General features: G+C 37.4%; 1 protein-coding gene across 1 annotated transcript in view; it reads right to left on the reverse strand.

The window, feature by feature from the left end:
• The window catches only part of chsy3 (chondroitin sulfate synthase 3), a 47,961-nt gene extending 24,631 nt beyond the window's left edge, over positions 1 to 23,330 (reverse strand). The window contains exons 1-2 of the mRNA XM_046861986.1: positions 21,604 to 23,330; positions 20,278 to 20,561 (exon numbers count right to left, since the gene is read on the reverse strand). Coding sequence (XP_046717942.1) covers positions 20,278 to 20,561; positions 21,604 to 22,177 — 858 coding nt within the window. The 5' untranslated portion in view covers positions 22,178 to 23,330. The remainder of the gene's footprint in view (positions 1 to 20,277; positions 20,562 to 21,603) is intronic.
• Between the last annotated feature and the right edge of the window lie 382 nt (positions 23,331 to 23,712).

Raw genomic sequence — 23,712 nt, forward strand, 5'->3', positions numbered from 1 at the left:
TCAATATGATACAGATAGTTCATTCTTTAATTTCTTAAACAGCAAATCATCAATTAACTTAAGTACCGTCTAACTTCTAACGCTTTCACAAACAGGCTTTGTAGTGCAAAAAAACTAAAGAAAAAATATCAAATAAAATAAAACCAGACAATATTTTTTTCCCAGTTTTGTCTGCAGGAAGTTGCAGCTCTACCTCTGCCATGTTAATCTGTATTCTATGTGACTCTCAGGACACGCCTCGGTCTCCATAGTGTTGCGATACCTCGTATTCACATAGCAGCAATAGTGCTGAAAGAACATACTTGAGAAACAGTTTAGCCAGGAGAAATCAATCAAAGTATAAAATATTGGTCATAAATTTTCAGTCGCTTTCTAAATAATAAAAGTATAGCGCTTACGAAATAATAAAAGTGCAGTTGTTATGAATGCAAATACGTTAAAAAAAAAAAAAAAAAGATCATTACATCATTAACTTTTACGCCGATGCGAATCAGTGAATCTCGCTATCCCTAGTACTTACACAATATAAAAGCTGTGCTTCTCTACCACCTGGCACTTTAGTCTATTTATATAATAATAATAATACTTGTTGAGATCGTATTCTAACCACAATAGCATGATTGCTAAAAGCTTTTCAAGATTAGAAAGGTGAGTGGCTTCCTAAAAGGATCCACTACAATCCCTCAGGCTTTATTTACCGCATTACAGTGCATGTAATCCTTTTAGAGCTACAGATCTTGGCCTGTGACTGAGTTCCGTGATTGAGTTTCGGCTACTGTTTGCACACACTCAATATGCAATTCGGAAATATTACCACAGCACACAATATATGCTGTCATGCTTTGTGAGCATCAGCTCTCCTTAGCTATCAACGCTTTACTTCATTACACGCACCCCCGCGTCCTGACTGTAACAGTTACAGATTATTAATTACAGTATGGCAGCACGTTTCAAAGGGCAAAGTCTTGTTTTAGGATGCGCATATCCATTCGAGTAAAAAAAAAAAAAAAAGAATAGTAATAAAAATACAACATTCTAATGTCTACACTGAGGTGCTGACTAACCTGTATTAAAGCATGTGGGTGATCAGGCTTTATTGCACAGGATTAGCCTTAGCGTCTGGGCAGCAAGGTGAGCTGAGCTCGGCGCATGCTAATGCGGGCCCTGCAGGCAGTCTGGCACTGGAGAACATGCGGAAAGTCGAGCACAGAGTCTACCTCAGTGCCCTCCGCTAAAACTCTCATTAACATGCCCTGCTCCAACTGCCTCGGTGCTATAAATCACACTGCTCTTCTCTACACACTGAATACATAAAACAGGACCATTCAGAGAAAGAGAGACGCATAAACATAAAGAGGGAAATGGAACGACCAATGAGGTGTGCAAGGAAAAAAAAAAACGTGGGGTTTATAAACTTCCGCAACACAGGGTTCACAGTGTTGCTTGATCCAATACAAATAAAGGTCAACCGATCGTTTTTATCGATACAGATTTTTATTGTAATTGGCGATAACTGATTTAATAAATACTGGGTTGTAAATACAGTAAGTACTGAACTTTATTGCAAAAAAACTAATACTGAATCATGAATATGTGCAAGATTAAATAAATATGAATATATTCATTATATTAAATATTGAGTTAACATTAATTCAAACTGAAACAAAAAGTAACACTCCAAATAAATAAAAACAGTTACATCCAAAATAAAAAAAAATAAGACACATAAAATATAACAGCATGTGGCGTCAGTGATTCGCTTGTGAAGGCTGCTCTCGTTCTGTATTAAAACCAATAAATCGGTCGACCTCTTAATACAACTAAACAAAGACAACAGAGACACCATATATGTATCTTACACGTCAAGTCAAGCCAAGTATATTTCTATAGCGCTTTTCACAGCAGACATTGTCTCAAAGCAGCTTTACAGAAATCAACAGTTAAGGTGAATGGTGCATGTTTATCCCTGATGAGCAGCCATGGCGTCTGTGGCAAGGAAAAACTCCCTTCGATGTTATGAGGAAGAAACCTTGAGAGGAACCAGACTCAAAAGGGGAACCCATCCTCATTTGGGTGATATCAAGAGTGTGATTATAGTCTTTAAACAACACAGAACACTGGAGAGTGAGAACTACCATTAGCACTGGAATGTAAGCTCATGAGTAAATGTCATGTAAAGCAATAGAGAATCTTATACCAGCTAAAATCTATTGTAATTGCATTTCAATTTCAATTTTAAATGATACATGACACTGACTAAAATATTGGGACATCAGACTTTTCCACAGATTTTTGTGGTTCGTCCCCATACTGATACCACAAAGTTGGAGGCACACAATTGTATAGGATCTCTTTGGATGTGCTAGCATTCAATTTTCTCTATACTTCTCTCCACTAGGAGCCCCGAACCTGTTCCATCATGACACAAACTTCTATCTATATAGTGGATATCCCATGATATTACTTTCTCTCTAGAATTGATAAACCATTTAATAGCTGCACACATTCATGGCTGCTTTTTTGACCATTTTGTGAACTAAACATCAGTGAAACTCACATTTTCTTTTCCGCTTTTTACATTGAAAATGAAAACAAGAACAAAAAACACAGGGCTGCCAAAAGGGAAGCAATGTGTATACAAAATATTAAAAGAAATGATCAAAACACTAGAGTGAACTTCAAGTTTCAGGTATCCAATTGAAAGAAGTACTTTCCTTTTAAGGCGCAGGTTCCTCATGTTTTAGTTGAGCTGATGCGAGTTGTGTGTAGTGTTGTGGGTAGAGTTATGCTGTGTGTCACACACTTCCATGCTTGTTTTTACTTGTTTCCATGCTGATTTTGCTCCAGCACACCATTTAGAGCGCCAAGCTAAGCAAGATGTTTGCAAATTAAGCAAATGCAATTTGCTGTACTTTTATACCATTTACACCATTTATAGATATGTCCGTTGTTGTGGAATCTTAATGAGACAGGTTACCGCTGCAAATCAGAACAGTCATTCTCTCACCAGTCTTTTGTCTTGCAAAGTGAAATAAATGGTACTGAAATACCCTGAAAGTGCACAATTTTCCAGTGTTGGCAACCCAACAACTACAAAACATTGACACTGGAGATTCCATTCCTTTCAAACAGTTTAATGCTAAACTATTTTTCTTAAGTATGTTGTTCAGTCGATTGCCTCTTCAGAATTGCCCGAAAATGAACATCATTTGGCAGGTAATGTTGGACACTGTGATTTTTTATTAAATTTTTTTATATATTTTTGGTGATTTAAATGTGTTTTCTGTGTATGTGTTATGTGTTTTTGACATAAGTAAAACAGATACATTGAGGCTTTATATCTTTATATAATCTGCATTGTTTGTTATGCTTAGTAAAAATTGTGTAGAAACAGAAATTATCTTACCATCTCATTTAATTTATGTCTCTTCAATCCAGATATCAAGTTCAGGTAATGTCAATCACACATCAGTCTTTATTTCATTTTTATACACCAATATTAAAAAATTTACGCCCCAGTGTATACACTGAATATGTATTTCATACCTCGGATTGACAAGAAAAATGCAAGGATGCTTGCATCATTGTTGCCACCGTTCATAATTGCCCCCATGCCCACTTACCACCCTGTAAAAGATTATCTAGATTCGACCTTGTACTATAGAAACCATAAAGCATTTGAACAAGTAGTGGACAAAGTGTTATATTTTCACAAATATGAAGTCATTAAAGATAATACACCCTGAAGGGTCAATATATTTATAACTTTTTGTCTTTACTCTATGCATCAACTCTTTTTGTGTATTCCATGATGTAGAGTTGCTATTGAATTGAATTGGTGGAATGTGTAAAAGAATTAGGTGCAGTACAAAGCCTCGGAGGACCCCCTGAAAATCACATTAAAACTTTTGGCAAGGGTTGTAATGGAAAGCGACAGCTTGGAGTGAACACCGCACTAAACAAAAAAAAAATAAAAAATCATCAGATGCATTTTTACAACTCTTGATCAGTAGGATTCATGGTGCTGGCTTCATATGCGGCCAGTTTTGACCACAATCAACATTAAGAGGTCTTAAATCAACATGGAGTGAGTATAAATAGGGCCCACGGCTTTGATTAATCAAACCACAGCTGCTTGCAGCGAGTTCGAAGTGATTAAATGTGTGCCACTAGGCTTGAGTGAGGGTTCGGAGGCACAAGCCGAAAGCGAGGTTCACGCTTGTTTGGCCTTGCTGCAAATCAAGAAACCTCCACCCTTACAGCTCAAGGCTAGGCGCATGGTGTTAATCTTTTCCACCATCAACTGCCTTTACAACAAAGTGTTAGACAGCTTTCCAAACCTCCGAAACAATACAAGGAATTACTTTCAAGGCTGTGGCATGTCTGGCACGACACGATGGTTTTGTCCAAAACAAACGACATCTTTACATCTTTACATAGGAGAAAAGGATGAAATACAAACTAGGAAATGCGAAACTAGGTGCTAGAAGGTGTGCGGCCATTACGAGCGCTGACCTCAGCATGTGCAGCGCCCTCTACGCGTGTGAGCGGATTGATAAAGGTCTACACCGGGAAAGGCGATAAATAAAATATAAGTGTAAATCATACATATGGACTGACGCCAAGCTCCGAGTCTGACTTGAGCACATCACCCTGGAGCAAGAGAGGAGCTGAATCTAAAGTAACACTGAGATGTCATTGTCATTCAGCTTCACTGTGCGATGACACATACATCAGGATATACACCAGTGTTCACTATAGAGTTCTGCTACAACACAAGTCACAGAAAAAGGAAAAAAAAAATAGGACCAAAAAAAGGTGTTTTTGCAGAAACAGAAATGGAATTAATTTCCTTAGAGCAGTCCTATCTATGCAAGCTCATCTAGCGATGGTTGGAAATGATTTAATGACAGCAATGGGGACATAATCTAACACTGTACACACATCAATCACACAATAAAATACAAGTAATGGTGTAAAAAAAAACTACGCTTCTGAGTACAGAAGAATCGAAGCTTTGTGAAATATGGCTTATTGCTGTGGCAGGAAAGGCAATTCATTTGGGCTGAAGTGAGTCCTGTGTATATGTGTGTGTGTGTGTGTGTCTCTTTGAGAGAGAGAGAGAACGCATGGACTAGGCGAAGTCAGCCCAGCTCCCACATACAGGCTCTGTCACCGTTTCTGTGGTGCAGGAAGCCACGTTAGCAAACAGAGAGTAGGAATCAATACACAGCAGTCAGATCCACAGCTGGCAGCTGCAAACACAGACATACCAAAGTCAATGCAGTAAGAAAATGAGTAAAAATAGATTCAGGAGTAGTGGAAGGTTCATTAGTATCCAAGGTGTCAACCGTATATTGAAAGTCATGTGGCGAACTGATTTTGTGTGTGTGTGTGTGTGTGTGTGTGTGTGTGCATATGAGACAGCTCTTCACCATTATTCTGCTGTCCTGCACCTCATTCAGTACAAGTATGCCTTTGGTCAAGGCCACACATTTTTTATTTTTTTTTACAAGATGTATCAGTTTTTTCCCTAAATGCCGTTTTTAAAAATCTCAAAAATTGCCAGTGAACAATTCCAGCATGGTTTAGGGTTCGATTGAACGTTTCTTATAAAATACTCTCACCAAAAGAAATTGTAAAATCCGTTTCATCAAGTCATCCAAATGGTCAATCATTAGGCTGCAGCGTGTGGCAGTGCAGGAAACCGTTCACATATGGGTCAAGCACTTCATTTATCAATCACATGGAGCATCAGAAAGAGGAAGAATAGTAGGGGTGGAACGGTTACACGTATTTATACCTAAATTTTTTTCATACCTACAAATCTGAGTTACCACGGAAACGTATTAAGTGGTGGACAGCTACTTTGTTGAGTCTCTGCCTCACACTGTTTTAGTGTAGTGTCAATGTTTTTTTTTTTATTATTATAGTTAAAGTTTTCTCCCTCCTCCAGCCCCCCTAAAGCTCCGATGCTTGTCAGTTTACATTTTCTCTTATCAAAGCACCCAAAGCAAGATCAGCCTGAGAAACTGAGACTATAGTGAGGAATTAGAGAAGCGTCCGAGTGCAAGTTGGAGGGATAAAAATACAAATTTGCATTAGAAAGCTAAGAGGAAAAAGAAAACACATACAGTGGAGGATGTTCATGCTCCCTCTCCACCTCTCTCCTCCATCATACCCACGAAAGAATGCATGTAGGTTGTAAAAAACTCAACACAACTGAGGTCCATTAACTGCCGTATAGGCCGGGAAACACCAGTCCCCCACCCCCCACCAGAGTGAATGAATGAAGGACGATAAGAATGGAAACATTTCTTACAGTATGCTGAAATAAGTAAAAGGATTAAGTAGATCATATCTTCACAAAATTAAATGTAAAACACACACACACACACACACACACACATATATGCTCATCTGTTTTACTTGAATAAAGTCCAACAAATGTAAACTATTTAATTAAATCATTTATTTAATCAAATTCATTTGTGCCAATTTAATCTATTAGTACATTTAATCAATATAATACAATTCTTTTATTGAATTATGAGTTATTGTATTTTATTGTAATATATTGAATATTTTTATAAAATATTATACAATTTATTTTATATATTATTTAACCAAACATGCATTTTATTTAAAATTGTTTCAAAATGTAAACTGTTAATGATTACAAATGTTAATAATAATAATAAACTGCATTAATAAAAAATACAAACTGACAACTGTACTTAAATTGAACCGAACCGTAACTTAAAAACTGAGCTGCGTACCGAACCGTGAATTTTGTGTACCGTTACACTCCTAAAGAATAGTGATCTTGGTTTGAGTATTTTGGAAAGCGCTGATGATCCTGTGATAACGCAGTCGTAACACAGAATGGTATAAAAAACAAAAAAGGCATCCAGTAAGGAAATGGCTGGATAATAACAGAGGGCAGAAAAAGAATGGCTAAAACAGTTTGAGGTAGGGTGGTAACTCAAATAAACAAGGAGAAAAACATTGCAGCATGTCGAAGCCTGAAGTGGATGTGACCACAGCAGAAGACCGCACCAGGTTCCTTTTCTGTCAGCCAAGAACAAGAATGTAAATTTCAAAACTAGCCATAAGACCTAAACATAAGATTCGTATGTGCTTTCTGTACTTTCCTTTCCATATTTAGTCGCTATTGTCTTTGTTATAATAACCTCCACTCCTCTGGGAAGATGTTCCACTAGATTTTGCTAATGGAGACTTGTGTTCATTCAGCCACAAGAGCATTAATAAACTCAGGTACTGATGTAGATCAAATGAGGAGGCCTGAGGTGCACTTAGCATTCACAATCATCCCAAAAGTGTTCAATAGGTTTGAGGTCAGAGCTCTATAGCAGGATACTCAAGATCTTCCTTTTCAAACCATGTAAACCATTGCTTTATGGAGTTTGCTTTGTGCACAGGGGCATTGTCACGCTGGAAGTTTGGGTCTCCTAGCTCAAAGAAATTTCATACTAAGACATTCAAAGACATCCTATGTAATTGTGTGCCTCAAGCTTTGTGGTAAAAGTTTGGAAAAGAACTACATACTGCTGTAAAAGTCAGGTGTCCCAATACTTTTGACCGTTTAGTGTATATGTGTCTATATTCATAAATAAAAACATGTATTAGTGAGAAAGTAAAACAAAATTTTTGTTATCATTTTTGGCTAATAGTGTGTAAAAAAAACAAACATGCGTGTGTGTGTGTGTGTGTGTGTGTGTGTGTGTGTTCTTGTTCTGGTAACTCAAAGCAAACGCATGAGTTGGTAAACTCCCCATGGGATCCTTCTTATTCATGCCATGACGGAAAATACAACATCAAGAGATTTACTAAAGGTTGCTTTTTCTTTACAAATATATTTTTCTCATGAAGAGTTTTACTATTTATAGTATAAGGAAGAAGAAACTAGCATTCATTTCGCACAACCTTTTGATGTCTAACCAGAAGCTGAAATATATGACATTCAGATAAATATTTTCTCTGAGGAGCTCGTTTTTTGTCTTCCTGTTGCAAGTCAATGCAGGGAGCATGCTTTGGTGACAAATATGTTAGAAATATATTCAGTTTGAGGCTCTGAGTCCCTGGGCATATGCTGTGTATAGCAGCCTTGGTGTGACATACAGTACTGGATTCATAAGAAGTGTTTTCATTGTAGATTCTTGTACACACATGCACTCACTAGTCTGTTTTCGAAATTGAACAGCAGTTCACCTGCTCATTCACGCAATTATCCAATCTGTCAATCACGTGGAAGATGGGAGAGGAATAAAATCGTGCTGAAAGGGTTCAAAAGCTTTAATTAGAAAGAATAGGAAAAATTATATGATTTTTAAACACAACGATGCCGAGGGCTTATAAAGAACGGTGTGGGAAAAAAACAAAAAAATATCAAGTTTGCATGTGAAAATGTCTTAATATGAAACTTCACTGAAAAATAGTCAGATTGCTACTCATCCGCGCTTTTCAGCCATGGTATGTATGGGTATAAATTGATTCACAGCCATTAACTTCATTTGCATTGGTCTTAAAAAACATTTTTTAAATAATTGCAAATCTTTAAGACATACCGTAATTTCCAGACTATTATATTATTTATATTTTGAACATAAATAAGCCGCACCTGTCTATAAGCCGGAGCTGTCTACACTAATGTACAGTACTTTACACAGGCTTTAACAAAAGACACGTTACACACGGTGTCAAAAGTCACTTAAGTAAATAGATGATTGGCTGTTTTTCTTAACCAAAGAAATAAAAGTCAAATTTCTGTGTGTTGAATCAAATCAGATCGCATTGATTTGCATCATTTCCTGCTTCAAAAGTATTTTTAATGTATCGTATTGTTGGCTATGCATCGTAATAACAATAACATCGACCTTAAATATAAAAATGCAGACATGAGCAACAGGAAATACCTGTTAGTCGCATGTTCAAATATTTTAGATCTCTTAAAAAATGGATAGGTTAAAAAAAGGTGGACGTTTAAAATATTTCCTTTTAAATATAAAAAAAAAAAAGCTGATATGATATGATCTATTTGATCTATGGTCTCAGACAAGACTGTATATACACATACGCACAGACATGAATACCATGCTTTCTCACAGCAGCCATCTGTCAGGGCTTCCAGCACAGCCATGCTAACACACTGCACCTTTTGTGACTCACAACAGGTTCGCCACTCAAGCACAGGAACCCCAGTGTAAATGCTTATGTAGTGATATTCTGCATGTATTTACAAAGCGCTACACCAAGACACGCCACGACACACCACACCGACGTCCACTGAGAATTCTACTACACATATTTGCAAACGGTATGTACTAGAAATATAGAACTGATTTGATACTTTTGGCTCTGATCAGCACTGGGCTGTAATTTGAGAACTGATTTGTGGAATGTGCTTCTGTGGTGCATGGTACCCAATGTGCTGAGAGCCCAGTACGTGACACTTTGCACTGAAAGACAAATTATTCGGACTCCGTTCAGTGCTTCTCTAATGGGGCACGGGATTCACACATTAGCCTGGAAGCTTTCAGCATTTCTAAAAAGGCAGGCGGTGATGCTTGTGCTATATGAACTCAAATACTGACTTAAAGGTAAAATACTGGTACTCTGCCTAATTGAATTAAGCAAGCAGGCATTTGCCTGACGATTGACATTTGCACCATATGGAAACCATATGGAAGCACAATGTCAGCTATTTTTTTTATTACAACACAGGGCCTCATCATTTTACTGAGATAACCAGTGAAGTTATTGATATTGCTTCTAACAGCAGACATTCAGCATTGTGAAACTGCTTCACACAGCAATCAAAATGGCTTTAACTCTACTATACTTTTTTTTTTTTCCTGGATCCACACTTTCAACCGATTTATTCATCGTCGTTCCTCTGGACTCCCAGCAGCTGTTTTTATGAAGCAGTCAAGCTCCTTTTAAGCGGTAGCAGTCCCATGATCGCATCAGAACATAACACATATGATCACAGCTGTAACCTTGAATTTGTGAAGTGCACCAGGCTATTCATGTGCGCATAATCGTCTTTCAAAACCTTTGTTTCGCAGGCCTGCCAGAAAAGCATCTGAAAGGACGCAGAAGGAGAGAGTAAAGACCTTGAAGTCCAACGCTTGACAGGTGGACATGATGCTCCATCATTCTGGTGTGTATAGTTGGCTCTCGTTTTAGGGCAGATGGCAAGATTAGCACATTCAGTGGCGTTTCCAGAACGGGAGGTGGGTGGTAAAAAAGGAGTGGGGAAGGAGGGGTTTCTCTCAAATTGTTCGCTTTTTCCTCAATCGATACGGCACATTATACTAAACGGAGAAAGTCGATGCTCCTGAAGCAGTTAACACAGGCAACAAAAACTTACTTATTTTGGCAGAAAGGTATACAATGCCCTGCTGCTTGCTAGTAGTTTGGCTAACAAGATATATTTATTCTGGAAATTGTACTGGAAATAAAAGTTTTTTTACACAACTATTAACCTCGCTTTAGGAAATGTGTTATATATCAGCTAAAAAAAATGCAACTTATTCTAACTTATTCTAGACTGAACTGACAGCAATGTAGTGCTAATGCAGTCCATTTCCACATCCTTCTCACATCATTAATGGCACAGGATAAGAGCCCATCACTTGCTGACTAAAGGACCTTGAAAGCAATCCTCACACGTTTGAAGATCTAATTACAGCACAGCATTAAATGACCAGAGAATACATCATTGCGTTAATAGCTATGCATGTGCTGTTTTAATTTGGCCATCTGGTAGAACTTGGCGCCTTGTTCTTCGATGAAAGGTACAATGCCTTTTGGGTGTTCCTTTTTTTTTCTTCTCATGATTGCAAATCTGTCTTACCAGGAATGGACAAATCTATAGCCCAGACAGTGTTTGTGGCAGGTATTAGCTTTTAATTAGTAAAGATGATTGGTGGTCAAAGAATTAGGAAAACAATCCTTACAGTTTTACTATGTTCACTATACAGCCAAAAGTATGTAGACACCTGACCATCACTTATACATAGTTCTTTTCCCAAACTGTTTCCACAAACTTGGAACCAGACAGTTGTATAGAATGGTTTTATATGCTGTAGCATTACAATTTTACTTGAAACTAAAAATTCAGACATGTTCCATAATAAAAGTGTACACACCAATGTCTAAAAAGACATTAATTGCCATGGTGGAGATCATAGAAGTCAAGCAGCCCTGACTTCAATCCCAATAAACACTTTTGAGATGAACTAGAAGATCAACTACGTGCCAGGCCTCCTCAATAAACATTGTTGTCTCATTGTCAAGTGACCTCACTAATGCTCTTTTGGCTGAATAAACACAAATTCACACCGCCACACTTGAAAATGTAATGAAAAGCCCTCCCAGAAGTGTAGACGGTATTATAGCAGCTAAAGGAGACTAAAGCTGGAATTAAATGTCAAAAAGTACTTATGTGGTTATGGTCAAGTGCCCACAAAGCTTTGCTTGTATGGTGTAGCTACAGTATGTTTAAATGTAATGTGTCTCACAGTAATATAAAGTTTATAACAGATATTTTTAATAGATATCAATCAATGTTTGAATAATTTACATCATTCTATTGATAGATTGAAGTGCTAAGAGTAACATGAGAGTCTTATCACATAAACTGAGCTGATTAAGCAAAGAGTCTTGTGACAAATGATGTTAATAGGACATTATAGCCATTATAAATCATAGTACATTGGATACATATGTGCATTTAAAACAAATACCTATGTACTTTTACTCAAGTAAATGTTTTAAAGCAAACTTTTACTTTGACTGGAGTCATATTTTAACTACTGTATTTTTACTTTAACTCGTCCACCACTGTCCGTAACTATAGAAAACAAATGGCTCTGAAACCCATCGCCAGTTTCCCAATGCACATCAACCAAACATCTGTTTGATGAACAAACTACGTTTCTTTTCAGAATGAGAATGCAAAACTGCATGGCATTCTCTTCGGTAAATCCATTCACAAATGCATGATTTTGCATAATATCTATGCAAATCTATGCATAATAATCAACTGAGAAGCAGAAATAAGCAGAACAAGTTGAATAACCAGTCTTGGCTGTCCTTTTCCAAGGTTTGCAGCCAATCTTAGTCCAAAACTCAGCCAGAATAGGCAGTGACTAAGTGCTGACATAAACAATTCTCGCTTCGTAATCACATAACAACAGTTCAAAATAATGACAGCTTGCATTCTGCCCTAATGAAACAGCTATAGTTTTAGTATTCAGCTCATAAGAAGTGAGCACAGCTTTTAGAACTCAGCCCAACAAAACACAGATTAAACACAGCCCTGGTGTGATAAATGCAGGCAATACTGAGTCTTACATTTTATCCCAGTGCTGTCCAAGCAGAGAAAATTACAATAGAGGAAAAAGATAAAAAAACAACAACAACAAAAAAAAGAGCTTTGCCTGGACTTGCTTTTGCTACATCTAGAATTTAAAATATTACCATAAAAATAAACAAGGCTACAGTATTTTCTGGAAGAAATTACACTGAAGCAAGACTAACTGCTTTAATGACCACTTTCACACACTTTAACATTTCAACAGAGAAAAAAATGGCATCATTTATGCTTGAGTGCAACCCAATTGTTAGAAATCTACCACCAGTTTTTTATATACATGGTCCCCGTTTTTGTTTAAGGGCCAAAAGTAACCAAACAATTGGCTCCTTAGCTGTTCCATGACCAGTTTTCATTATTCTATTTAAAGTGAACGTTTGCATTCGGATTCACTCTTGGTATAAAGTCCAAAGAGCTGTTAGTGCCATTGAAGTTGATCATTTAACTGATCATTATGCTGGAAAAAATCTATTGTTTGTAACAACCTTAAAAACAAAGAGTAATGAGCTCAGCAACAGCAAAGAGCCTAAAAGATGAATCCGATGCTTCAGTCAAGTCAACAGCAAAGAGAAGACTTCATGAGTGTAAATAGGGTTTTTATGACAAAATGTAAACCACTGGTAGGACTCAACAACAGGAAGACTAAATAACAGTTTGCAGAATTAAAAGAAAATCCTTTTATAAAAACTTGAATGAAAGTATTAGGGAAAAAAAAGAGGAATGAAGGAGGCAAAGAAGTGCATGTAATCTGAAGCCTGCCAACTCGTCTTCTAACATATAGTACCTGCCCTTGAATTTGAATTATGAAGTAAAAGCTGATCAAAGCAGCAGGACAAAAAACAGCATCTGGTGATGTCTATGTGTTCCAGACCTCAGGCACATATTGACTGCAAAGGATCTACAGCCAAGTATGAAAAATAAAAATGATTTGATTTATGATAATTTTAGCTTGTCCAATTATTTTTGGTGCCACTTATAAAAAGTGCAATAATTCCAAGTTGGATTTAAATATGATTGAATTTAAAGTCTGCAGCATGAGATAATATTTTACCTATTTAATTTGAACTCTAATAACACTGCTGAAATTACAATAACTTTGTCAATGTCCATATGTGCCTGACTACATACAGCGTCCTTTTCGTACCTATGGTCACTTTGTGCCTTGAAAAGTTTCCAAGTTTCTTCCAAAGCACTCAGTTTATAGACATGCATTATGTGAAATGAATGATGGAAGGCTGTTATGGAAAAATAATGCATGCTCGGGTGGTTTTATTTAATATTGCACCATTTCCCTTTTATACATAGCAGTTAGGATTAATGTGGTGGAACAAGTTTGTTCCTGTTATTGTTTAAGTTATTGCAGCTATTAACAGGTGTTTCTGCAACTAGCTTCTGTTTTCCCTCTCCAACACGTCAGAGTAAATTAATAACACACAGCATGTCATATTACCATAATTATACTGCACTTAATTTTATCAGCTGGTCATTTGTTAAAAAATGTTTTACATGCCATGAATTGACATATGCATTAGATTGAACTGAATTGAATCCTAACTTCACACCTTAACAAATGTCATAAACGGACATTCTGTGCCACCTAAATGAGAACGGGTTCTTCCTCGTGGCATCTCAGGAGGTTTTTCCTTGTCAACTACAGAAATACAATCTTAGATATTCTTATTTATCTGTGCAAAGCTGCTTTGAAAACAATGTACATTATTAAAAGCGGTATACAAATAAAAATTAATTGAATTGACCTGAACTGAATTCATGATTTTTTTAATATATATATATATATATATATATATATATATATATATATATATATATATATATATATATATCAGAAATGAGAAACATTGGAATAAAAAAAAAAGTTAATACAAATAATAATAAACAAATAGATAGATAGATAGATAGATAGATAGATAGATAGATAGATAGATAGATAGATAGATAGATAGATAGATAGATAGATAGATAGATAGATAGATAGATAGACACTTATGTTCAGAGATTGATAGATAAAGGCTACATCAAAACATTACTCGCATTCTATTCACTTGATATTTCTTATATATATCTTTCTTTCACATTTCATATATTTCCTTATATTTCTATTTACAATTTTCCATTGCTCAACCTGACAGAGGAAGTTGAAAGTTCAAAGCATGACATTGCTTTGTTAGATCACTGATTTGGATGCAGTATTAAAGTATTGACATTACAGAACATTTGGTCCCCTTTAAATACACTTGCCATGTAAGCTTATTTCTCAGCACTCTGCAAGAATCTTACTAAGCACATTTCCATCTATTTCCATGTTTAATACATGTTTCATTTGCCATTTTCAACTAAAGGCTATACGGAGTCTGAGTGAGACTTCATCGAATCTACATTGCAAAATCTAGCAACTGGGATGATTTTCGTCCTAGTAGCATAAATATATTTCTTCTCATTACATGGACATTAATACAAATCTACAAATTGAACATCAACTATCCTGTTGTGCAGCTTTTCTAGGGTTTAATTTGATGCATTTTTTCTAGCACTTTAAATCAGTAGGCAATGAAGCATTCTGAAAAAAAAGCATTACAGCATTACAGACATTTGGGCCCTAGTGAGCAAGCCAGATGTTGCAGTGATAAGAAAACCATCTCTCAGGCGTTATGAAGACAAACCATTGAGAGGAAACAGACGTTTAGCAGATAAGCCTACTAATACTATTTCCATGTGATGATGTACAGTAAGATTACTTACCAATCTGGCAATTAAAACTGAGTTGCCTTTGTAATCTGCCCATTTCTGACCCTCAGCCTTGCCTAACTTCCTGATCGCAATCTTACAAGCGTCGTCAGTTGAACGGATATTCACCAGTGTGAAGCAAAACCTTTCACAAACACGATTTCTACTCTCTTGTTTTCCATTTACATTTGGCCCCCTGTGTCAAAACGGTTTGTCAGTTTGTCTGGAAAAGTATGAGAAGTTGTAGGAGTGAGTACAGAGCAAAAATGTTGTTCTTGTGATTACACACCCCCAGTCTCAGCTCAGCTCAATACAAACTCAGCAGAACCAGTATTATGGAATGATCACTGTCGCCTGGGTTACGGTCCTGAAACTGTAGTGCGATTTTAAAGGCTTGAATCATGTTTTATGAGCGCTGGCGTGTGGTACAGAGCAGGCGGCCCAATGCAGCAGAACAAGTTAAATCATTAAGTACCTGAATACAAAGAATAAATGTTGTACAATTGTGAATTAGACCTCAAATATACACATCAGTCCGATTTAAAAGATTTATCTCTGACATATTTGAAATGTTATTAGGATTTATTATTATTCATTTATTCTCTATTGTAAGTGTTGATCAGAAAATAAAATCAGTAGCTATAGCCATACTATATTATGGTATATTTCTATACGAGTATTGTGGTTCGATAAAAGTGCAGCGTGACACAGTCCATTAATATTAATGTGCTGCATTATTATCTTCATTATTATGCTGTAATGCATATTTATGTATTTTTGGTGCATTAGTATGCAGGATATATATAAAATGAATGCAGCGCTCATTTCTATTATCATTTTTATTAAAAATATAAATAAATAAATCTAAAAAAGCTCTTATACAAGATTTGAATGGCTAATATGCGGTTACATGACGTACAGCTGTTATCATTCAGGGTGTACTTACTTTTGTTGGCAGCTATTTTGACAATAAAGGCTGTATGTAAAGTTATTTTCAGAGGAGAGTAAATCTGTAATGCTATACAAGCTGCACAATGACTACTCTAAAGTAAATCCAAATGTAATTTCTATAGTCTTGTCCCTTTAGAAGATATACTAAAATAGTTGCTGAAATGTGAGGGGTGTACTTACTTTTGTGAGATACTGTGTGTCAAAACTAACTAATTAATAACGTGTTAACCCAAATTAATTTTCGCTTTAATCAATACAGCGCGCATTGCTGTTTGTCCATTTTTATTGAAAATAGAAATAAATAAATATTAAAGAGGCAAAATTAAAACCTTGAAACACAACACAGATTTAATCACGGCGTTGTTTCTTTACTCAGATATAAAAAAAATTTACTCCACCGAAAAAAAAGTTTTAAACACTAAACATTTGTTTTACTGATGTGGCAAGTCTCAAATCAAGCACCAAAATCTGCCATGATGCGCACGTCCGGCAAATAAAACCATCCGTGTGGAAACATAGCAAAAGTTCCCTTTGGTGTCCTGATGATTTACCGAGTTTAAAACACCATTATTACTTTAAAGAATTTACAAGATTTACAAGAATATGTTGTCCTGATGCTCTATGTTGAGTTTGGTTTCACTAATAAAAACATACATTTGCATAAAGCATTAATAATTGTAAATGCCCATGTTAATTAGAGTATTAAAAACTTTAACTTTATTAATTTAAGGTACATTTAAAAAAAGAAAAAAAATCTTGCAATTACATTGTGATTAATCTACTAATTAATTACCTAACTTTTAAAAAAAAAAAAATATTTTTATTAAAAATACGTTTTTGGAGTTTTTGGAGCGCAGTGTCACTGTGGCGGAAATGAGATTTGTTTTGCGCATGCATGAAGAATCCATAGCGCTAGCAATAGCCACTAACCAGGAATTGGCTAGCAGCTAACACTAGCGCTATGGATTCTTTAACGTTTTATGTCCAACTTCAAGAATTTCTCTTAAAAGGAGAAAATCCATATAATAAAAGAGTATTGCATTCATTTCATTTATTCTACTTTATTTGTAAATAATATTATAAAATATTATTTTATATATGATTTAACCAAGCATTTTAATTAAAATTGTTTTTAAAATGTAAATTGTTGATGTTTACAAATTGTTAATAAAAATAAACCTTGTTAATAAAAAATGACAAGCAAATTCATGCTTTGCATTTCTTTCATCAACCATACCAAAATTGAACCGAACCGTGAACCGAGGTAGGTGCAGAACCGAAATTTTCTGTACCATTACAACCCTAATATATAAACACACACACTATATATATATATATATATATATATATATATATATATATATATATATATATATATATATATATATATATCGGGAACTAGTGTTTTGTGCATGTCCGTACTGAAAATTAGTATATAGGTTGGAACAAACAGAAAGAGCAAAGGTGTGACTCAGGGCTGGTATATCATAAAAAGATTTTTTTTTAACTGTCATGCAAGATCTCAGATATTAAACCATGTTCTGAGTCAATTGCAGGTGCAGGTTACAATGCTTTATTTTAGAACTGGAAGACAAATCTAACAAAGGCTGGCAATGTCGTTAATGTGATCAGAGGTGAGAGCAGGCAATCAACAAACACACTGCAGTCGACAGAACTACTGTCAGTAACCACAAAGGAAACAAGAGAAAGATCAAAACCAGAAAAGCAATAACAATAACAATGATATACTGCAATTCCCATCACATGCACACTCGAACACACACATATACGTACCGGTATATATATGTATGTATGTATGTATGTATGTGTGTGTGTGTGTGTGTGTGTGTGTGTGTGTGTGTGTGTGTATATATATATATATATATATATATATATATATATATATATATATATATATACACACACACACACACACACACACACACACACACACATATATATACCTGTACGTGTATATGTGTGTGTGTGTGTTTGTGTGTTTGTGTATTCGAGTGCGCGTGTGTGTGTGTGTTTGTGTGTGTGATGGGAATTGCAGTCTATGGCAGCCATGTTTGTAGGCTTTCATGCTTCCTGGGAGAGCTGTAAAGAGCATACTGACAGTGCTGACATTCCTAACTCTTTTTGTATTGTTTCCAGAGGCATGGCACAAAATTAATTTAGAAAACTAAATTCTGATTGAAATCTGAATATAAATACATTTAGAATTTTTGTAGGTGATTTCCATGATCTCGTATTCGTAGGAGGGATTGCGTTTCTCAGTTTTCCGAGACCAATTGTATTTTGCAATGCAGCATGGTGATTTTTATGCGGTCGGATTTAAGCGTCTACACACAACGATGTTGTTTGTTCCTTATTAACAGTGTAGGCAGGAGCTGCCTAGATTTACATGAACAAGCAAGAAAATCCTGAAAATCTCTGATGTGAAAGCAAACAATGCCCATGGGCTCACTTTATCACTGCAGACTGCAAAAGCTCTCACTGTGAGTCACATTATTCTAGCAGCAGAAGTAGTTGCCGATTCTATTCCAGGGAATATTTCAGATTTGTGTTTTGTTGTGGAAAAGGCCAGGGCTCCATTCTTCCAGGGTTTACAAATGCAATCAAATATGTACCAGGATTTAATTTGTGAATGCCTAAAGTGAAAGCCTTGAAGTCCCCCTCATGTGCGATAATGTGAAGTGGAAAGCGGGGGACAAATATGCGAATATGTTACTAAGTATGCCAACACCACCATGACAAGCAATGAATTAAACATCACGTGCATACAGAGATACTCTAATTATTGTGGAGACTTGCTGAAACTCATCAGTGCTCCTGAAGAACAGGAGGGTAGGATGCAGCAGAGGGCTGCCTCAATCCTGCCTGGGGGGAAACTTGTAGGAATTGCTTTTAATCATTATGGATTTGAGACCATGAAAGCTGTTTCGGTTTGCAAGAGAAGGACGGATTAAACAAACTGAAAACATTTTGAACGTACAGTCACACAAATCCGTGGAAATATGTGAAAAAACCTAATTTCACTTATGAAAGGTATTATCAGTAAGCTCTCACAGTACATCTAAAATTAGACTCCAAAGTGCTGTGAATGCAAGAAATGCAGGACATTCCTATAAACTTTCCAGACTACAAGAACTCGCAAAGTTATAAAATCAAAGATGCAGTTGAGTATCATTAAATAAGTTATTGTGATGTTCTCTGTGCTACTCGAATAGTTTGCTCGCAGTTATTTATTGTAAAATGGCTACGGTTGTTTCCTTCTATGGGAAAAGCCGATAAATTGTCCCACAGCCTCACTATATTTAGACCTTTAAAGCTTATTAATAATGAAAAGGGTCGAGAAGGCGTTGAGATGGAGACAGCACATGCAGTCAGACGGACTGCATGGCTGATGGGAACTGAACGCTCTGGATCACACCATGTATTCAACAGTCTTCCAAACAGAACATCACCAACACAGCAGGCTAATATAGGCTGCAGTGAAACGTCTGGCAATTTCAATAAAATCAAGATATAAATACTTTGATGATAAATAAGATTTCTACCTCCTCTCTGCCATATTCTATTTCATGATTTGAATTTCCTACGCTTTGGAAGACTCTGCAGCGTTCGATGATGAAAACCGCTTTAAATGGTAATGGCTTCATTTCCTTAAATGTTTTCATTAAATTAAAACAGGTCTGAGTGATGGATATCTAAGAGCATAAAGCCTCCATTAAGTAAGTATCCTGGGAACACTGGGCGTAATGCCGGATTACATACTTCCATCACCGGGTCAGCACAGGACAACCTGCACAGACACATTCACACTCCTGTTCACATCTAGAGGAAATTTAGAGCAGCCAATCAACCTAAGGTCATTTTTTTCCCAGAGGACATTCAGAAGTAGACGAGAAGAGAATGAGAAAACTCCAAACAGAGAGAAACCTGAGATCAGGACTGAAACTGGAACTCTGGAGCTGTGGTAGGGTTTAGTCTTAGAACAAATATTACTTTTTTTGGAAATTTGCTAATAATGTGGTTAAATCACATTGTCACTACATCCTATAGTTTATTCATCATGTTGCAATAATTCTGGATCATATACAGTATGTTCGAGTCGAAATACAAGAAGAAATAGAAAACCTGATTTGACCTCCCTAACATACATTATTATGGCTTACCTCATACGACCAGACGCACTGGGTTCCCCCGAATCGCCGAATGCAGCGTCCTACTTCTACATCCTCGTGCGTCGTGTACATCTCCTTCAGACAAGTGCCGATATGGGGCACCATCTTGCGCAGCACCTCGCGGCTAAAGATCATACCAGGGCCACCCATGCAAAAATTCTCCCCAGGCTCCAGCGCCAACTTGCCCAGTTCTTCAGTAGTGCCTAGACCCGTCTGACCAAGATACATTGGCTTACTGCTGTTGAGCGAACGCAAAAAGAGCTCCAGCTTTTCACCTAAAACAGACCGAAAACACAAACACAAGAATGTATTACGATGTTATTACATTTGGCCAGTCTTTATAGTGAAAGAGACGTCATTTTACTTTTATGAAATCAATAGAGTAAGTGATGGTTTTCCACCTGGGTGTGTCTACGAAAGGTTTAATAAAGAAAAGCACACATTTCATCTGCTCCTGCACCTCGCTTGTTTCTCAGTTTGAGAAGATTTCTGTTCTTCCTTATTTCAAGTGCGGCCGATAAAAAATATATACGACTCCAGAGAGAAACCAACAGTCATTGGGTTAAATGGCACTCGCAAATGAAAAAAAAAAAGAAAAAGATCAACACAAAGCTTCTCAAACTAAGAAACAAATCATCTCAGCTCTCAGGACCAATAACATCAAGCACTTCTATTTACTACAGATCAAGAATCGATATGACAGTGCATGGCATTTCACTTACACTAATAAACTTTAATCACTGATTAATATGTGCATGGAAATATGTTCTTGGAGAACAATCTATATTTATATAAGGAATGTCCATCCTACTGATCTCTAGGTCACTGTGCATTCCTAAAAACATGACATATAACTTCTTAATTACTCTAAAAACATGACGTCTGAAACAACTTGATGAAATAGAAGAAAGATCTCCAAGAGTATATAAAAACACACGAGATTAGATAACCTAGAATATATTGGTTTTGTGTCTTTAGCTTACGATGTAATCTTCATAATGAGCAATAATGCTGAACACTGCATGAACTAAGTGCCAATTTTTGTATCTGCCTGAAAGGTGAGGTCTCTACATTCCACAAAGTATTCCACTCTAAATCATTAGTGTGGTCTTTCATGGCTTTCCGATAGCTCACTAAGGTTTAGGCTTTGCTTGACAGGAAATAGTAAAAACTAAATCTACCGCCTGTCCTGGTGGCAGCAGCTGGACACGGAGTATATCATAGCTTTTTGATGGGAGGCTGCCATTACGTAATTGCATGCCTGGCACTAAACGCAGAGGACACACCACTTCCCAGAACTCTGTCTAGCTTCTTCACCTCGGATATAGACGTCATCGTCAGCCCTCATGAACCACTCGTATTTGTCCAGGTAGTGATCGTGCATGTACTTCAACATCATGAAGGACTTCTTCTGCGGCGGGTACGAATCGTCAACCCCTGGCAACGAGACCACAGGCAGCGGGAAAGGTAGAGGCACAGAGTCCGAGCCATGGCTGGAGAAAAACTCGACCTTTCCCGGGATGCTCGGTGCCCACGTTTTAAACACAACCACCGCTCTCGAATCCAGGTACTTCTTAGCGGTCATGACTCCAACGTAGAGGAAGTGTCTGGGACGTGGAACGGGTCCTCCCTGGATTGGCGTGTCCGCTCTTTGCTCCTCATCCTCCTCTTCATAGCTTCTCTCTCTGCTGGACGATGGTTTGTGCAGGCTCTCGGGCCAGACGTCGTTTGTCATCCGAGGTCTTGCGGGTTCTTGAATTTTCCCAACACTGTAGGGTGAGCACTTTTTGACCTCTGTAACCCGGGGGACCAGGACCCAAGATGCTGCAGTGAAGCCGAGCAAAATCCCCAGCATCACATTGGTCCACGCTTTTCTAGACCTCAATGCCATGATCAAATCAAGTCCATGCAATCATTTAGAAGCAAAAGGTGTATCGCTGCTGGGTTGAGTGAAATACACTGCAGTGCAACATAGTGCCAAGAACGTGCTCGAGCACGAACCTTCATCCATCCGCGCACCCGGACGAAATCCTCAACTCTCCCGGGACGTTAATATTATATAATAAACATGATCATGGAGCTCCTTCGAAAGCGATCCTTTTCCTTCCAAGTGAAGTGTCCTTTTAGACCCGAAGACTTGTCTGAACCGTTACGAGACTCAACGCAGTGGAAACTCTTCATCGTCTCGGACAATCGCGCTACTGTTTCACCGAAAGGTTGCCATTCCTTGGGAAATCCACGACACAAAATAACAACACACACAGAACCCAGTTTCAGACTACTTAGTTAGGCGACTATAGCAATGCGATTCCGATTCTTCTCCCTACCCTACTGTGTCCTCCGCTCACTCGACTCGCCATGTTGTTTGCTTTTCGGCACTCTGAAATAACTTCGCTCGATTGCCCCGACTTCCACACTTTTACCCCCCGGCGTTGTCCGAGCCGACCGCCGCAGCTGGAACCTGAGCCCCGGCCAGGAAGGGCGACTTCTTTCCCCCAACCTCAACTCGCCATTCGCTGGGCGGAGCGTCCTCCCGAAATAACGGGCAGCTTCAAGGAAATCAAATGGAGCGCTCCACATCACACACACATACACACACACACACACACTCTCTCTTACACACACACACACACACAATACGTATGCCGTCGTGGTGCTACCGGTTCAGCTGTGTCACTTGGCTAAAAAAAACCAAAAACTTGTGTTTCAGCGTTTCCACTACCTTTCGACGAACTCAAATAGAAATAATGACTCAAATCGAAAGAATGAACTGCTCTATTTGTCTGTCTACCTGAAAACCTTCTGGAGCCACACTTCCATTTCTTTGACTTCTTGGTCTGAAGACGAGTTAAGCTTCTCCTATTACTTCAGAAGCTCCTGAGAACTTCGTTTGTCCATTCTGAGGTTATAATTGCTCCTTTCATCCCATTCAAGAACTCAAACATATTAATGAACAGAACACTCTCTTTCACAAAGCATCTTCAGCTGGCCTTCATGGTGTTCTTTGTACTGTAAGACCAAACCCTGAGATACTCAATGTTGAATAAAAAAGGTTGAAAGAAAAAAGATGTGGCTGATAAAAATAAATGATCTTTTTCCAGCCTCTATATTTCATGAATAAATTGACTAATCATTTCTTGTTATTTTGCTGTTTATAGGACTGTGGTGAGACCTGAGATGTTGTATGGTTTAGAGACAGTGGCATTGAGTCAAAGACAGGAGGTGGAGCTGGAGGTAGCAGAGCTGAAGATGTTGAGGTTTTCGTTGGGAGTGACGACGATGGACAGATTAGAAATGAGTTTATTAGAGAGACAGCGCATGTAGGACGTTTTGGAGACAAGGTGAGGAAGGCGAGATTAGGATGGTTTGGACATGTGCAGAGGAGGGACATGGGGTATATATCGGAAGAAGAATGCTGAGGATGGA

This window comes from Silurus meridionalis, chromosome 11 (assembly GCF_014805685.1).
Source record: "Silurus meridionalis isolate SWU-2019-XX chromosome 11, ASM1480568v1, whole genome shotgun sequence".
Classification (NCBI taxonomy): Eukaryota; Metazoa; Chordata; class Actinopteri; order Siluriformes; family Siluridae; genus Silurus; species Silurus meridionalis.